General features: G+C 34.6%; 2 protein-coding genes across 3 annotated transcripts in view; both read left to right on the top strand.

Moving 5' to 3' along the window:
* CCDC198 (coiled-coil domain containing 198) overlaps positions 1–19,140 on the top strand; it is a 496,778-nt gene that overhangs the window by 203,063 nt on the left and 274,575 nt on the right. The gene's annotated exons all lie outside the window — the stretch shown is intronic.
* EXOC5 (exocyst complex component 5) overlaps positions 1–19,140 on the top strand; it is a 50,192-nt gene that overhangs the window by 8,551 nt on the left and 22,501 nt on the right. The window contains exons 2-12 of one of the 2 annotated variants that reach the window (XM_004279313.4): positions 1,970–2,064; positions 2,690–2,837; positions 3,810–4,004; positions 7,615–7,679; positions 9,943–9,971; positions 13,347–13,456; positions 13,964–14,008; positions 14,113–14,253; positions 15,242–15,324; positions 16,872–17,081; positions 18,374–18,521. In XM_004279313.4, coding sequence (XP_004279361.1) covers positions 1,970–2,064; positions 2,690–2,837; positions 3,810–4,004; positions 7,615–7,679; positions 9,943–9,971; positions 13,347–13,456; positions 13,964–14,008; positions 14,113–14,253; positions 15,242–15,324; positions 16,872–17,081; positions 18,374–18,521 — 1,269 coding nt within the window. Of the gene's footprint in view, positions 1–1,969; positions 2,065–2,689; positions 2,838–3,809; positions 4,005–7,614; positions 7,680–9,942; positions 9,972–13,346; positions 13,457–13,963; positions 14,009–14,112; positions 14,254–15,241; positions 15,325–16,871; positions 17,082–18,373; positions 18,522–19,140 lie in introns of those variants that run through there. The other variant, XM_033404695.2, reaches the window with a different exon arrangement.

The raw sequence follows: 19,140 nt of genomic DNA, 5'->3' as shown, positions 1-19,140 counted from the left end.
ACTTTCCATTTTTTACTCTCCATTCTAACTCCCTCTCACCTTCAGCTAGTATGTCTGCTGCTTTAGGTGGCTTAACTGGTTACCATACTCTTCTTAGGCCGGGGCTGCGCACATGTCCGTGTACTTTCAGGATTGGTCAAGGGAGTATCACAAGATCCTTACAAGGAGATCTGTGTGTCAAACATATTGTTCCCTGCCCCCTCTGTATAGTAGCCACCCTGCCTCCCTCTGATGATGTCAGTTGCCCTGCCAAAGATGGTCACTCCTCTTCTTGTTTTTTATTTGCTGGATAAAAGCAGCCAAATGCCCAGGCAGCACTTGCAGTTATAGTTTATTGGGACTCTTAATTATGTTCCCATACAAAAGTATTCCCCCTTTGGAGATTAAGACCTCTAACCCTGTAGACCTTAGAATTGCAGGAATAGCAAGAACAAATTGGGAGTCATGATGAGCAGGGCCACTTCTGATTTTATTCCTTGTTCCCAGGCTCATGTGTTTTTTCTGTTGGGGACACAGCATCATATAAAGGTTTTCAATTCAGAATGTATGCTGCATTTTGGCAGATAGTGCTCCATCTTTATAGAGTATTGTCTCTGAACTGGTAGTTCAGTTATACCTTCAGCAGGCTCTTTCAGTGCTCTATCAGACTGGCAGCTTCTGGGTGGTATGGTTTATGATATGACCAGTTGATTCCATGGTCACACCCTTTGCTGTTAAATGGGTCCCATGGTCTGATATGTGAGATCCTATGCCAGGAGAACAAACACTTCCTTGGAGGATAGGCAAACTCAATTTGGAATGTTTCTATTCCTGTTAGAATGAATGACTCTTCCAGCATGGAAAAAGCCCAGTGTAGTCAACTTGCTACCACATGGCTGATTAGCCTACTTGAAGGATGGGGCTGTTTTAGGAGCTCAGAGTTGGTCTCTGTCACTCTTAAGCTAGATCTTTGGCTTTGACACTAGATGGATCAGCCTTGCTTGTGGCACACAGGCTTCAGTAGTTGTGGCTCGCGGGCTCTAGATGCGGGCTTCAGTAGTTGTGGCTCAGGGCTCTAGAGCACAGGCTCAGTAGTTGTGGCGCATGGGCTTAGTTGTTCTGTGGCATACGGGATCTTCCCCGACCAGGGCTCAAACCTGTGTGCCCTGCATTGGCAGGCGGACTCTTAACCACGGCGCCACCAGGGAAGTCCTATCCTGCTTTTCTAATATCAGATATTATACATGAGCATTTTTTTCTCATTTCATTAAATTTTTTTACAACATGATTTTAATAGGAAAATAATTGTTTTATCCTGTAAGTTTACTATAATTTTTCAATAATGATTTTGTTGAATATTTGTGTAATACTTTTTCAGAGTTATATATAATACAAAAATTTTGTGTTCATATCTGCTTTTTCCCTTAGAATTTTAAAAGTAGAATTACTGGGGTTAAAGGGTATGAGCATTTGTAGTACTTTGATGTTACCAAAATGTTACCTACTGTCCTCCAAAAATACTGTGCCTTTTAACATTTCTAACAATAATGAGAGTGAATTTCAGCTTACCCTCTCTTGTATGCATATTATAATTAAGGAAAAAGAAAAACTTTGTCAGTTTGTGAGGCAAAAAGAAGAAAAAAAAGTGATAACTTGACCTTATTTGATTACTAGTGAAGCTGTATATATTTCATGTTTCTTGGCCATTTGTATTTCTTCTATAAATTGTTTGTGTCCCTTGCTCATTTTTCCTTTGGTATGTTCCTGCTCATAATACTCTTTAATATTTTAATATACTAATTTTCATTAAGTAATTTGTTTATTGAAGATTTTTTAAATTGAAAAAGCCTGTACATTTTAATAATACAGATATATTTAATTAGTAATTTAATTTTAAGTTCTCACATGGTACAAACTGTTTCATTTTTGTAAGTAGTATTAAGTCATGGCCTGTGAAACTTTTTAAAGGAACATTTATTTTGTAAACTAGGAGCCTTTTGTGGCAGATGAGTATATTGAACGTCTTGTATGGAGAACCCCAGGAGGAGGCTCTAGAGGGGGACCTGAAGCTTTTGATCCTAAAAGGTGAAGTAAAAATTTTTTTTTCATAGACCCAATCTACTACAAATTTGTATCTGGAATAGAGGTGACTGTTGGAATTCCTTTCAACATTCATGTAAAGGGAGTTAACAACTGGCCAATAAAAGGAAGAAGCATTAGAAGTTTGAGATTTATTTTTTTCCTTTTATGTTTCTTTTATTTTAGAGAAGGACTTTAAGTGATATGAAGGAAGGGATTTTATTGCATTATGAGAATTTAATATTTTCTCCAATTAGTAATAAATTAGAAATGGCTGGCTATACCTCTAAAATAAAACATGTTGAATATGTTGTTTTAAGTATCGTAAATTGGAGGAACAAAAATTCACCATACCCTGGAATGCACAGTATTATTTTTATATAGTACGATTTACCTTTTTAACTATTTCTATAAAATTGGTTTCAATTCTGGGGGTTAATGGAGATTCCATATGAGGTTTTCATTTATGTCAGAGATAATCCCTAACAGGATGCTGAAGAGAAAATTAACATGTTCATCCTTACCTCAAGGAATGCTCACTAATACTTTATTTACAATTATAAGTGAACTGGTCACTTCCTAGTGATCAGTTATAGATGGATTGATACATATTCTAATTTTCCTTTGTTAGATTATTAGAAGAATTTGTAAATCATATTCAAGAACTCCAGATAATGGATGAAAGGATTCAAAGGAAAGTAGAGAAACTAGAGCAACAGTGTCAGAAAGAAGCTAAGGAATTTGCCAGGAAGGTACAAGATCTCCAGAAAAGCAATCAGGTAAACAGTTAGTTAAATAATGAGTAGTTTATACAGGCTTTAATATCTTTATTTCCTTTCAGTTTTCAGTTTTTTAAAAAAAATCTAATGCAACAGAATTGTTGAGGTTTCTTTATACTGCTCCCATCTCATGGGATAAAATGTTAATGAATTGTTATCAGGCACTCTTGGTGCACTTGCTTGCCTACTGAGTGTTAGTTTGGGATCACAGTACTCCCTTAGGATGGGGTGGTATCCATTACAGTGTGGTCCTTGCTTTCTCTTTAACAGTGCAAACTTTTAAGAATGATAATTCAGTAGACCTGTATTTTTAGGGGATCATGATTAGCTTAGATATTTAGGTATTTATTTGCATTCTCATTTAATCATAAAGCAAAATAATAATACCAGACCAACTATTGCCTGGATGAAGTTTTTCCCTAGAGGAAACCTGGTCTGGGAAGCTTCACAAAAGTCATGAGGTATATACCCTAATGAGAATGCTGGTGTAACTGGGAAAAGCATGTGCAGAACTCTTCCTCAGTCCATTTGGGAGTAAAACTAGATCTCTAGACTGACTCTGGGGTAAGTAGGCCAAGCTTCTTAGCCATTCTTAGGCCCTAAACTTAATCTGGAACCTCTGAACCTCTTTCACAGCCTGGACCTGATGTGGAACTTGATTGCCCTTTGTAAATGTAGTTAGAAGAGCATGTTTAGCATTGCTGCCTCCCAGGGGCTCTTTGTTCTTTAGTGTTAGGGGTTAGAAAGCTGATTTCTGCTCAGATTTCATATATTTAGATTCCTTCACTTAAGCATGTATAACTGTTAGAAAATAATAAAGTCAGTAATTTACATAAGATAATGTGTTTTTAAGTAGTTAAGGTGATAGATTCCAAATACTTCTAATGCAGATTCCCCTTGGCAATAATGATAGTATTTGTAGTTAATCTGGGTTCTCTGATTGTATTTTATGCTTGTTCACATTTTTCCTAGGTTGCCTTCCAACATTTCCAGGAACTAGATGAGCACATCAGCTATGTAGCAACCAAGGTCTGTCACCTTGGAGACCAGTTGGAGGGGGTAAACACACCCAGACAACGGGCAGTAGAGGCTCAGAAATTGATGAAATACTTTAATGAGTTTCTAGATGGAGAATTGAAATCTGATGTTTTTACAAATTCTGAAAAGGTGAGCACTGTCAGAAGGATAAAAGCAAATTATAGCATTAATAACAATGCCCTAATTATGAACTGCAGTTATTACTTTCCAGAGTCAGACTTCAAATCACTGAGTAGGTGACTTATTAAAAGTCTTTATTCTGAAATGTACACTTATCTACAGATTACTGATCAACTATATATATTCAGATTTTTAGTTGGATTGCCTGGCATTTTTGTTTATGAAATTTGTATCGTTTAGAAATGTTGAGGTAACTATTTTAATAAATATTTCTTTCTCATAATTGACTTTTAATATTAACAGAATTTGATAGGCACATTCCATTGAGTGAGGGGGTGGGCTGACCTAAATCATTGACAAGCTGAAGTATCTTTCTGTGCAAGGAATTCAGAGCTTCTAGTTTTTGTTACTTGAATAAAGATCTTTTACAAAGAATTAAAGCATACTTTGGATCAAAGAGAATAGAAAAATCTGAATTAATTGTTCATGTTAATCTTTTTTATAGCACTAGTCACTTAATCCTGGTCTAAGGTTGCATGGTGTTGGCTGCTCTACAATCTTGGAAGAGGTTATTTAGCTCACTTTCTTCCCCTCGGGGGAAAAAATCAAAATGCATGAAAAAATAGACATTCTTATGGATGGTATATGCACATAGTGACATTGTCCACTAATATGTTGAATTCAGTCTTCCAGAATTTTTCTGAGTGTACTCCATGGGATAGCTCAGATAGTGAAATTTTAAAAACTAAGTAGTACTGAAGTTCACTTTGAATTAAGCAACACATTTTTTTGTGAGTAGGAACTATATAGGGGTATAGAATTTATAAGGTTTAGAGATCTTTAAAAGGAATGGTTACATATGTAGAGGTAACTCCTCTAAAGAAAAGGCAGTATTTTAAATAATGAGTTTCAGGAATTACATTTGTAATATAAAGTAGAACTGATAAGATTAACATCAAGAACATTATCATACTTAAACACTTGTAAAATACTGGCAATATCTAGCTTTTATATATTCACGTGATTTTTATGTATAATAGTGTATACACACACACACACACACACACACACACGACTTGAACACTGAACTGTTTTTCAGGATACCTTATGGAATGCTTTTATTTTATGTTTCCTAAATATAAACATACATATTTTTAATGTATTATAAAAGTACATATTTATACATATAAAAAATTTATATATATATATAAAATGGTATATAATTCAAGTCTTATACCTTGGGTTACCTTGGATTATACCTGTTGGACTGTAGCGTATATTTATGTTTTGTTATAAAGAAAATGCCGATATTTTACCCAGTGTGAGTTGGTCTGTTTATTTGATGCAGCTCAAGGCAGCCATTTAGAATCTAGAGAAAAATAAATATTTTAAAATTGAATGATTACACATATTTTTATCCTGATTTGTATTGCTTGTAATGTTTTGCATAATGAAATTATGTTTTTTACACTTTTCTTTAAACATTTTAATTATCAAGTAATTGTGTAGTTCATGGTATTACTATTGTCTCTTAATTTTTAAGATTTTGATTGAAAGAAGAAATCTTCATATTCTTGCTACTTCATTCACTTGGTCATTAGCTGTCTGTAATTTTTGAAGAGCAAGTAGAGCTAACAGTGCTTAAGCTACTTCCTCTTATTTTCTCTCCTTTGCTTCACTGTCTACCATATCCCATTTTCTTTCATCTTGTTCCTTTTTTCTTATACTCTAGTCCTCTTTTCCCAGTTGTCTTGTTTTTCTCTCATATCTCCCATAAGTTTTGGGTTACTGTTGAATCATTACTTTTGGCCTGGTACTATCACAGTTAACTACACTTAGGAACATCATATATGGTATTAGATTGCTAATTATTAGATAAACTTCTAAGTATCTCAATTTCTGCACTGTGTGCCAGCCACCTTCCCAATGGAAAGAAAAGGAAAATCACCCATGTAGTTAGGGAGGTGTGTGATTTTGGAAGGAATTAGAATGCGAAAAGATAACAACCATCTTTTTCCTTTTTCTTCCTGCTCCAAAGTCATTTTTGCTTTTTTTAAATCTTTGCTTCTCAGAATCTTCTAATTTTCTTCTCTGGGAAAAAAAACCCATTTTATGACCATAGTATATATTCCCTCTTACCTCTGTCCTTACAGAGTATGTTAGTTGTTTCTCTTCTTAGCATCACAACTTAATGTTCTTCATGTAGATAATGCCTGATGGCCCTGATTATCTTTAACCTGTTAGCATGGGTGGTCTCTCACCTTACCCTAACATCAGTAGCAGATATAAGCAAGTTATTAGATTGTGGTTTTGAAAGCTTCTGTACTTTTATAGTATATTTCAACTGATGAATGACCTTAAGAGCTACTTGTGCTTGAAACAATTTTTATAAAATAATTACCTATGGGAATTCCATAAAATCAAGTGTTATTTACTCTGCTGTACTTCTTACTATATTAAGTGAAGTTTGCAGACACTTCCATCTCTTGAAACAACAAGAACAAACTCCTGATAGGAACATAAAACATGTATGTAGGTCCTTTCTGAAGGGAGTATCGGTGAGGAGAAAAGGGTGGACATTGCTAGTACAACCAAATGGCATGGTGAAAAGAGATAATGCAGTGGTATCTGTGCCCATGTTCAGTAGAATAGAGTGAACATCTGGTAACTGAAAATGACAGTGACATGCTGACTAGGAGAGAAGAGATAACTGAAGCAGAAATGCTATCTGTATTCACTATTGTTGGGCAAAACAACAATATCGTTTGGTCCTGCTTTTGTTTTCCATAGTTGCTTGCCAGACTTCACGTGAGTACTCGGTTAGAAAGATCTTTGTTAATGTTCTCAGCTCTTCCTTCACGTTTGTATGAGTCTCTCTCTTTTTTTTTTTAGTGTAAAAGAAAGTGAATGATCATAAAATCATTTACTTAAAGGTGTGCCAAAATAAAACTCAATACTTATTTGAAATTTGTTTTAAAAAGTAAACATTATATAACTCCCCTATACATTTAGTGTGAATAAGCACAAATGTCTGCATTTTAAGAATTTTGGACCCCTTGCCTAAATCCTTCAGTTCCACAACTTGAATAAGTACAAACATTTCTTTACCATATTCCATTCTAGAAACTTCATATTAAACGTAATCTTTGCTTTTATAACAAGTTTTATAACTTGATATGTTCATTAAATGACAGGCATTTTGTTATTTTCTTCACTTAAAATGGGATTTATACAGCAGTATGATCTGAATTTTTATAAATCTTGTTTATCATTTCACAAACTCAAAAGATACTTAAACTTACTTTCAGCAATCAATGATTTGAATTTATTCGGAGTAAACTTGAACTACAGGTTTCATTGGGAAGGGATTGTTGCATTATAAAATCACAAGATTTCAGTACAATAATGACAAATATTTATGTTTTATTGATTCATTATTGGTGATACCCCAGATGTATTCCTGTTGCTCATAAGATTTTATTTGTTGTGTTTTTTAAAGAAAATTGTTTGGGTGAGGGTCTGTGGGCATACATAGAAGAATATTACTGTTTTTAAATATAAAATTATTTTTTGATATGTATAAAGGTTTTGTAAAATTATTGCTTTTGTTTTTTAATAGATAAAGGAGGCAGCAGACATCATTCAGAAGTTGCACCTAATTGCCCAAGAGTTACCTTTTGATAGGCAAGTTTATTTCTCAAGAGCTAATTTGGGTATATGGTGTAGTGTATAGAATAAAATTGTACTTTTTCCTGTATGATTTTGCTCATTAATTCAACAAGAACTTATTGAGGACTGCCTTTGTACAGGTACAGTATGTAATAGCTGATTGAAAAAAATGTGGTATCTTAACAACTAAATTTAATGATATATCTTGAAATAATTTCAATCTTATGTTTTTCTTTTGAAAAAAATTGATGGAGAATTTTGAAATTGGAGTAAGATTTTGAATTTTCTTTTTTTTTTTGGACTTTGATCAACAGACTAGAAGGGGACAGAGAAAGCTTAAACATGGGGCTCTTGAGCTCCTTTTTCTTCTGTCTACATGAGAATTGTTAAGCTTTTAGGGGTCTTGGACCCCTTTGAAAAGCTGGTGAAAGCTATGAAATTTCCTTAAAAAAATCAGATACACAGGCCGTTGTATACAATTTCATGGAGTTTTAGACCCTTTAGCCTATCTGTAGGCTCCTTCCTAGGGACTTCAGGTTAAGAAGTCCTGTTTTAGATGCAAGGCCCTGGGGCCATTGCTAAGTTAGGTATTAATGGTTTCATCCTAAAAGAACTTCACTGAGAAGGAAATTCTTTCATGATTTCCTTTAGTTCATGGAATGTCAGACTCTATAATAAAATCTTGTTAACAGTGGTTCTGCCATTTAAATATCTGGAAAAAATGTCTTCCCTTTTAACAGATAATATACGTATTTTATTCTTTTGGTAATACTTGAAAATCCTGAGGTACAGGTAGAATGTAAATGTATTGCTATACTTAAAGCTTGTCCATTATGTCCCAAACATAGAGTGAAAGTGAATTCCCTACCCCCAAATATATCTTATTTTACTCTGAACTTTGTATCATCATAAAGGATTAGCAGTAATCATCATCTATCATTTAGCTATTATTAATAATTTCATACTTGTCCAGCATTATGAGCAATGATTTTTAATGTCACCCACAAAAAACCTCTCTTTAACTTTATTTCAGAGTTAAACCATTTTCTTAAATGGGTAAAATATGTGGCTCACAATAACTGCATCATAATTGTTGGCTTCATCTGTCTCCCACCCCTACAAACACAGAGGCATATACTCATCTTCTGCTTCTCAATTACATGCTTCTCTTACAGTTTTGTTTTAGCCTATCAGGCCTTAGAATTGAATATATAGCCTAATCAAGTTTAATTTTTTCACAAAGATCAGTATGGCCTATCATACTTTGTGATCCACTGTGACTTTGATATCAATTTTGTATAGATCTTTAAATTATTAGCTTCTTCATCTGTCTTTGGCATCTCTTTTGCCAGCCACTCTCCTGTCTCTTCAAACTAATCACATAAGATCTCTCAACATTAATTTTCCATGTTGTGCATTCCCCCTGGATACTTATGATTTGAAAAAAGTTCTAGTGTATGGTAGTGTATGATATTTTAGTTTTTGAATTTGCAGAGGTTGAATGCTAGGCACATTGCTGGGTCCTTTTTATGGCTTCTATTTTATTTTTCTAGTTTTAAAATAACTCATTTGTATATGCTTATTTTATAGTTGTTTTTCTTTAAGTAACAATAGTGGAACGTCATATGAGGAAATCCCAGCTGAGGGGAAAATAGACAAATATCAAGTGAATTTAAAATGCCAGTGAATATGAGTAGGGACAGTAACCCAGTTGTTGGGGCTTTCTGGATTGTTAATGCCTCATACAGAATTCCTCCCTTTAAAAGGGAATTGGTGGGACTTCCCTGGTAGTCCAGTGGTTAAGACTTCGCCTTCTAATGCAGGGGGTGCAGGTTTGATCCCTGGTTGGAGCTAAAGATCCCACATGGCTCTGGGCCAAAAAACCAAAACATAGAAGCAATATTATAGCAAGTTCAATAAAGACTTTAAAAAAAAATGGTCCACATCAAAAAATAAATTAAAAAATTTAAAAAACGGGGTGGGGGAATTGGTTTTCAATGTGAATTTCCTCAGTGAGAACCAGAGACCCCATCTGGATTGCCCAAATTCAGTTTTGTTACATGGCATGCTTCCTACTATCAGTACTCTCTCACCTCTGGCTTTGTCTTTCCCTCCCCTCCCTCCCTCCCCCTGCTTCCTTCCTTTTTTTTCTGACAATATTTAGTATAGAGGGTTCCTATGTACCCCCCAAACCAGTTTCCCCTTTTATTAACATCTTAAATTACTATGGTACATTTGTCACAAATAATGAACCTCATCATTGGTTTTTATCTTTCAGATTTTCAGAAGTTAAATCCAAAATTGCAAGTAAGTGGGGTTCTATTTATTTAACTGTTTTGGATAGGTAATCAAACTACTTGTATAAAAAAAAGAAAATAGTAAAAGAAGAGAGTGGGAACAATGTCATCCTCCCACCCCATCCCTGAGTTTGATTCCTCTTCCTTGAAACAATTGTTATCAATTTCTTGAGTATTCTTCCAGAATATTCTATGGATATACAAGCATAAGACATAGATCATGTATATAATGTGTAGAATTTAGTTCTGCTGTCCGCATTTATTTTAAAATAATTGGTGGCATGCTATACAAATAGCTTCCATACCTTGTGTTCTTGGCATACTATACAAATAGCTTCCATACCTTGTGTTTTTAATTTAACAATGTATCTTGGGGATTGTTTCTGTATTCATACATACAGACCTAATGTAGGTTCTCTTTTTTTAAAGCTAGTTCGTAATGACCATTTCGGTACCTATTTAACTTCTTACATGATAGCTTGATTCTTGATCTTTGGATTGTATTTTAAGCAGATCATTCTGAATTTCTTTAAAAGCTGCTATATTTACAGGCTCCCGTGGTAGTCTAAGTCACTGTTTTGGGAAGTCATTGAAGTTCAGAGACCACCTGTTTTCCCAAAAGTGTACTGTAATAGCCTCAAGAATGTAGTGAATCAAATACCACATGTTGTCTTAAGGTGTACCTTGGTATTGAATCTGCCATTGTTTGTAGTAAAGGCATCTGAACTCTAGTAAAGTGTTTTATAATTCTGCTCACCCTTTCCATAAATTCAGGTTTAAGATTTTTCCTGTCTCTTGCTATCACAAATGACATCCAGAAGGCTTTTCCCAGGCAGCTGCTTTTTTTTTTTTTAACATCTGTATTGGAGTATAATTGCTTTACAATGGTGTGTTAAGTTTCTGCTTTATAACAAAGTGAATCAGCTATACATATACACATATACCCATATCTCTTGCCTATTGCGTCTCCTTCCCACCCTCCCTATCCCACCCCTCTAGGTGGTCACAGAGGACTGAACTTATCTCCCTGTGCTATGCAGCTGCTTCCCACTAGCTATCTGTTTTACATTTGGTACTGTATATATGTCAGTGTTACTCTCTCACTTCATCCCAGCTTAACCTTGCCCCTCCCCATGTCCTCAAGTCCATTCTCTATGCCTGTGTCTTTATTCCTGTCCTGACCCTAGGTTCATCAGAACCATTTTTTTTTTTTTTTTAGATTCCACAGATACGTGTTAGCATACAGTATTTGTTTTTCTCTTTCAGACTTAATTCACTCTGTATGACCGACTCTAGGTCCATCCACCTCACTACAAATAACTCAATTTCGTTTCTTTTTATGGCTGATAATATTCCATTGTATATATGTGCCACATCTTTATCCACTCATCTCTTGATGGACATTTAGGTTGCTTCCGTGTCCTGGCTATTGTAAACAGAGCTGCAATGAACACTGTGGTACATGACTCTTTGAATTATGGTTTTCTCAGGGTATATGCCCAGTAGTAGGATTGCTGGGTAGTATGGTAGTTCTATTTTTAGTTTTTTAAGGAACCTCTATACTGTTCTCCATAGTGGCTGTACCAATTCACATTCCCACCAGCAGTGCAAGAGGATTCCCTTTTCTCCACACCCTCTCCAGCATTTATTGTTTGTAGATTTTTTGATGATGGCCATTCTGACTGGTGTGAGGTGATACCTCATTGTAGTTTTGATTTGCATTTCTCCAATGATTAGTGATGTTGAGCATCCTTTCATGTGTTTGTTGGCAATCTGTATATCCTCTTTGGAGAAATGTCTATTTAGGTCTTCTACCCATTTTGGGATTGGGTTGTTTGTTTTTTTGATATTGAACTGCTTGTAAATTTTGGAGATGAATCCTTTGTCAGTTGCTTCATTTGCAAATATTTTCTCCCATTCTGAGGGTTGTCTTTTTGTCTTGTTTATGGTTTCCTTTGCTGTGCAAAAGCTTTGAAGTTTCATTAGGTCCCATTTGTTTATTTTTGGTTTTATTTCCATTTCTCTAGGAGGTGGGTCAAAAAGGATCTTGCTGTGATTTATGTCATAGAGTGTTCTGCCTATGTTTTCCTCTAAGAGTTTGATAGTGTCTGACCTTACATTTAGGTATTTAGTCCAGTTTGAGTTTATTTTTGTGTATGGTGTTAGGGAGTGTTCTAATTTCATTCTTTTACATGTAGCTGTCCAGTTTTCCCAGCACCACTTATTGAAGAGGCTGTCATTTCTCCACTCTATATTCTTGTCTCCTTTATCAAAAATAAGGTGACCATATGTGCGTGAGTTTATCTCTGGGCTTTCTATCCTGTTCCATTGATCTATATTTCTGTTTTTGTGCCAGTACCATACCGCCTTGATTACTGTAGCTTTGTAGCATAGTCTGAAGCCTGGGAGCCTGATTGCTCCAGCTCTGTTTTTCTTTCTCAAGATTGCTTTTGCTATTTGGGGTCTTTTGTGTTTCCATACAAATTGTGAAATTTTTTGTTCTAGTTCTGTGAAAAATGCCATTGGTAGTTTGATAGGGATTGCATTGAATCTGTAGATTGCTTTGGGTAGTATAGTCATTTTCACATTGTTGATTCTTCCAATCCAAGAACATGGTGTATCTCTCCAGTTGTTTGTATCATCTTTAATTTCTTTCATCAGTGTCTTATAGTTTTCTGCATACAGGTCTTTTGTCTCCCTAGGTAGGTTTATTCCTAGGTATTTTATTCTTTTTGTTGCAATGGTAAATGGGAGTGTTTCCTTAATTTCTCTTTTAGATTTTTCATCATTAGTGTATAGGAATGCGAGAGATTTCTGTACATTAATTTTGTATCCTGCTACTTTACCAAATTCATTGATTAGCTCTAGTAGTTTTCTGGTAACATCTTTAGGATTCTCTATGTATAGTATCATGTCATCTGCAAACAGTGACAGCTTTACTTCTTCTTTTCTGGTGTGGAATCCTTTTATTTCTTTTTCTTCTCTGATTGCTCTGGCTAAAACTTCCAAAACTATGTTGAATAATAGTGGTGGGTGTGGACAACCTTGTCTTGTTCCTGATCTTAGAGGAAATGGTTTCAGTTTTTCACCATTGAGAACGATTTGCCAGCCAGCTGCTTTTTTACATAGCAGTGATAAATGGCAGTCACACTGTAGGAGCTCACCTGTTTTACCAGTTGGGAAGATTTTTTGGTTTTGAAAATACATATTTATATACCACAGTATATTATCGGGTTTTGATCCACTACCTATAATCTCATATAGTTTTTGCAATTCTTTTAAACGAAAGCTAGATTCCTAGTCATTATATTTATAAAGAAACCATTTACTCATAAATAACTTGGATACTTTATCTCATTGTAGCTGAATGACTTTCTATTTTTAGGTAAATACCATGACTTAGAATGCCAACTGATACAGGAGTTTACTGGTGCTCAAAGAAGAGGTGAAATCTCCAGAATGAGAGAAGTAGCAGCTGTTTTACTCCATTTTAAGGTAAATAGTAAAAGTTTAAAATGTAGATTAGTCTTAAAGAGTACAGAGGTTATATGAATTCTATATATTATAGTCTGTTTTTCCCCAGTTGTATGAGTCAGTGATAATTTTCATTATTTGGAATAATTTGAATGTACATTTGTATCTTTCTCCAGAAATGATATTAAATTTTAGGTAATATTATTTAAATAAGGATCTTATATTCAATAATATTAATATTTTATCACTGAATTTTTATGTAGTTTGACATAGAAAATCATATTGTCTGCCTTCTGGGTATTTAATGTATTTTTTTTTTTCAGTCAAACATTTGATGAAATAATTCAAAAGCAAGAAAGATTGACCTTAAGTTTGGAATATAGGAACCAGAGAGTAGCTATTACTGTTGGCCATTTATTGAGGCATAGACATAGCTTTATTACATATAATACCTCTTTTATTGACATAGTTGTTATTATTGTTATAATTGAACCAAAAGAGTGATATGTATTTCTTTCTTTTTCCTAGGGCTATTCCCATTGTGTTGATGTTTATATAAAGCAGTGCCAGGAGGTAACATAACAGTACACTTTATTGTATTTTATTTTATGCTAATTTGTATTTTTAAAAAGCATTTTAAAATTATATATTCAATGTAAATTTCCTCTGCTGTTTAGGGTGCTTACTTGAGAAATGATGTATTTGAAGACGCAGCAATACTCTGTCAACGGGTGAACAAACAAGTTGGAGATATCTTTAGTAATCCAGAAACAGTACTGGCTAAACTTATTCAAAATGTATTTGAAATCAAACTACAGGTAATTTTAAACAATGACTAAGTACTTAAGGCAATATGTGATTTTTATCCTCTGTGTTTTAAAAGTTTTTAAAATTTAGTTTGTATAATATCCTTAGGCATAGTAATCCACTTATTAAGTGTAGGAGAAAGGAATGACAGTGTCATGCTTTAAAAAAAAAAAATGTTTTGTTGTTTACTAAGAAAAAAGGTGCTAATCACTCAGTGTCATCAGAGGATGTGTTTGAAATTACATATGTATCAGGTTGTGTGGTAGGTTAGGCTCAGTTTTAATTTTTATTGGTTTCTTACCTTAACCAATAGTTGGCATTTTGAAATTGAACAGGAATTACAAGCTCAATCTGTAGAATTTTTTATAATATGGTACTAAGATTAAAAGAAAACAGGAATTTCATTTACAACCTTGACTTCCATAGCTCTGTACTTTAAGGCAACATTTCCTAAACTATGTTTACCAATGGATTGAGCAACATTAAATAAGTGTTGTCTTTACAACACAATTCAGGACTTTTAATAGCTTTAAAGATACTAATATGTATTGTGATTCTCTAGAAATGGAGATGTAATGTACAGCATTTCCCAATTTTACAGTAGTGTCTCAAAGGACACTAGTGTTACTTAGACTACAGTTTGGGAAAAGCTGCTTTAAGGAATTGACCATATTGATATAGCTTCAGGTTTTGTTTTTTGGGATTTTTTTTTTTTTCCCCAATGTACTTCATGAGGCAGGATAGGCAGATTTCAAAAGACAAGGTATTTGAGATTCTTAATGCTTATTCCCAACACTGATAAGATGTATGAGTAAATATGAGAAGCAGTAAAAATTAAAAACCTTTTTTTTTTATATTGGTCTCTTTCCTATGCATTGCCTTTTCCACTGGATTTTAAGTTAGAACAGTTCAAGAATGTGGAGTAATTCTAGAGAAAAAAATATTGACTATATAATTTAATATTTACTTAATTGACAGAATGTTGACTTTTTGTTTTAGAACTTTGTGAAAGACCAGTTAGAAGAATGTAGGAAGTCCGATGCAGAGCAGTATCTCAAAAGTCTCTACGATTTATATACAAGGTATATTTTTAATTATTAGAAAATAGTAATATCTCACATTTTCTTTTTTTGAAATAGAAAATGGGGAAGTATTCAGGTATTTTTGAATAACAGTTTGTCAGATAGCAATATACCTTTTAGCATTAAATACTCGGCTGTATAGACTAGTATTGTACAAGAGCAGCATTCTTAGCATGTTAACTTAAGGAATTGGATATTATGCTTTATATTAATGTACTTTAATGAAATATAAAAACCTTGTTTAAGACTTGAGAATTTTGTTTCTGATTTTAATTGTAAGCTAGTTCATTATTCTTTAATTCTTTTCTTTAAGAACTAGTATTATTACATTTACCTGCAGTTAAAACTTTAAAAGTTGAGAAAGGGAGTAACAAACTCTCTTTTAAATTTATTTATTTTATTTTTATTTATTTTTGGCTGTGTTGGGTCTTTGTTGCTGCGTGCAGGCTTTCTCTAGTTGCGGCGAACGGGGGCTGTTCTTTGTTGTGGTGCCCGGGCTTCTCGTTGCAGTGGCTTCTCTTGTTGTGGAGCACGGGCTCTAGAGCGCAGGCTCAGTAGTTGTAGTGCATGGGCTTATTTGCTTTGCGGCATGTGGGATCTTTCCGGACCAGGGCTCAAACGCATGTCCCCTGCATTGGCAGGTGAATTCTTAACCACTGTGCCACCAGGGAAGCCCCCAGAGTGACAAACTCTTTTTTTTTTTTTTTTTTTTTTTTGCGGTACGCGGGCCTCTCACTGTTGTGGCCTCTCCCATTGCGGAGCACAGACTCCGGACGCACAGGCCCAGCGGCCATGGCTCACGGCCCCAGCCGCTCCGCGGCATGTGGGATCTTCCCAGACCGGGGCACGAACCCGTGTCCCCTGCATTGGCAGGTGGACTCTCAACCACTGCGCCACCAGGGAAGCCCGACAAACTCTTATATGACAATTTCAGACTTAAGTCTGATGTGAAAATTTGTCTTGTGCTTTTGTAAATGGCAGTGTTATACTTTGTAGAAGCTTCATGTGGAGTTTTTTTTTCCAACTCTATTGCTTTTCTTTATTGTCATCGCTTTGAGAAGAGGGTTTTCAAAAGTAACTATAATCAGGAAGTCCATCTCAGCAACAGCACTATTGTGAGCCTATCTTCAACAGTGAGAAACAGAAAATTAGAGGAAAGTCCAGGGACAAAGACTAAAGAGAATGAACAGCGCATAGACTTCTCAATATTTTGACTTTGGTACCATGTCATGAATGGCATACTTGAAGCCATTCTGCCACTGTTGCCATTTCTAGTCTGGTTGGTTGCCTTAGTTTCCTCTCCTGAGTCATCTCTAGGAGTTTATGGTAGTTTTCAAAACCATGATGTTGTTTGTAATATTCATTCTACTTAATATATATAACCCTGTACAGTCGCTGTCTGCATCCTGAGTAACTTCCCAGGGTTTAAGAAATGGTGGTGTAACATAAGTTATTAAAAAGTCACGTTATAAAAATATGTATTTCTTAAATATTGTTACTATACCTACAATATACATTAATCTTTTTTCTCCCTTTTGCATGAAAAGAACCACAAATCTTTCCAGCAAGTTGATGGAGTTTAACTTAGGTACTGATAAACAGACTTTCTTGTCTAAGCTTATCAAGTCCATTTTCATTTCCTATTTGGAGAACTATATTGAAGTGGAGACTGGATATTTGAAAAGCAGAAGTGCTATGATCCTACAGCGCTATTATGATTCAAAAAACCATCAAAAGAGATCGATTGGCACAGGAGGGTAAGTGTTTTTGTTAAATGTTATAGTTAAAGCTAAAGATATTAAAAGCTATTATATTTGGACAAACTTGTGAAATATTGATAGTCATTAGAATTTTCTGTGAAGAATTTTTTTAATTCAGTTTGTTTACACCATTCATCAAATCCTTTCCTTCAAGCCACATGTTGAAATGTTCCTACATAACATTATTAAAATGTAAAGCAGAATACTAGTACCGTAAAGAGTTCCTCCCTCGCGCCCTTCCTGCCTGCCTTCCTTCCTTCCTTTTTTTAGACTGAGTAAATTATTCCAGGTTATTGACTAGGAAGCACATTGTTTTATTGCTGCTATTGCAGGTGTGGTTAAAAAAAAAATGCAGATCACAATTTTGTACCCTGAGCTTTTTCATGACTTGGGCATAAAATTATTTAAGTAATACATTAAATCGTGAATGTACTTACCTACTAGAATAAAATTAAATGATTTGCTGTAAGAATTGGTGGCAACTCAGTTATCTAGATCTCAACTATCTGGAATTGAGTTGATTTTTGGATGAATCAGAATGACCTCTGTGGAGCCATATAATCAGAGTTGACAGTTCACATAATGCACACCCAAATCATTTTCTTGTTTCCCAGTTTGTCATATATTAAATAATGATCATGGAGAGATTATAATTAGGAATAAGAAGTGACATCTCAAAGGCAGTAGCAAGTAAAAGAGAAAACCTAAAAAACAATCATAAGAATTTTTTGAAAAATTAGTTCACAGTCTGGAGCTATATATTCTAGGACCAAAAAATAAAGTAATTTTCTAAAGATACTATCATGTAATAAAAGTTCTTAATGACCCTCAGTCATTGAGAAAAGCTAAATTATGTTTAATAATAATGAAATGTACAATATGTTTAAAGGGTTAATATATTTAAAAATCTTTAAAATTTTAAAGTTTGTTTTAAGCAGGACCATTTAGTTATCTGGAATATTAACTTATTTGGAAAAGCCCACTTCCTAAGGAAACCAGACAAGGAGTTTTGGGCTACTGAGTCAGAATTGTAGAGTTGAAAGAGACTTTAGAGATAATAACTCCAAATCTACTCATTTTTCAGACGAACATCTTCTGTTTAGAGATTAATGCTTGCTTCACTTTACAGAACTACTTACTGAAATTAGAAGTTTTAGATTTCCTGGCTGTTGGTCTATTTTCCTTCTTCTTTCTTTTTCTTAGTTCATGTATACTAAGTTTGAGAGTATTTGAAATTGAAATCTATGTATAGTAGTGTTCTTTTTTCATTTGTTGGTATTATGCACTAGTATTCAAGATTTGAAAGAGAGAATTAGACAGCGTACCAACTTACCACTGGGACCAAGTATCGATACTCATGGAGAGACTTTCCTATCCCAAGAAGTGGTGGTTAATCTTTTACAAGAAACCAAGCAAGCCTTTGAAAGATGTCATAGGGTAAGAGTAATTGTAAATTTATTTTATTTGTATATAGTTGTGTATTTTAATTTTTCTCTGGTTAGGAACAATTGTTTATTGTAATAAAAAAGGATTTTTGCTTGGGGAACAGAATTATTTTTAAGTTATTTAGAAGTATATTTTAACATAATTTTAAAGTTGAGCGTGTCAAATTTTCTTTAGTGAGATATTAAATCGATATGAAAGGGAAAGTTAGACCTATCTTATAAAGAAATAGAGCATTAGGGAGAGAAGGATATTTAAGAACACAGATATCAAAGGAAAGGAAAAGTTGACTCCATTAAAATTTAGAATATCTGGGCTTCCCTGGTGGCGCAGTGGTTGAGAGTCCGCCTGCTGATGCAGGGGACACGGGTTCGTGTCCCAGTCCGGGAAGATCCCACATGCCGCGGAGCGGCTGGGCCTGTGAGCCATGGCCGCTGAGCCTGCGCGTCCGGAGCCTGTGCTCCGCAACGGGAGAGGCCACAACAGTGAGAGGCCCACTTACTGCAAAAAAAAAAAAAAAATTAGAATTTTTTCCACAAACATACTTTGACAAAGTAACAAGTAAGTCATAGCCTCTGAGAAGGTATTTGCAACCAATATGACTAGCAGAAGA

The sequence above is a fragment of the Orcinus orca genome, chromosome 2 (genome assembly GCF_937001465.1).
Source record: "Orcinus orca chromosome 2, mOrcOrc1.1, whole genome shotgun sequence".
Taxonomy (NCBI): domain Eukaryota; kingdom Metazoa; phylum Chordata; class Mammalia; order Artiodactyla; family Delphinidae; genus Orcinus; species Orcinus orca.
Note: the sequence above shows the minus strand (reverse complement) of the source record. Positions and strands in the feature narration are given on the sequence as shown.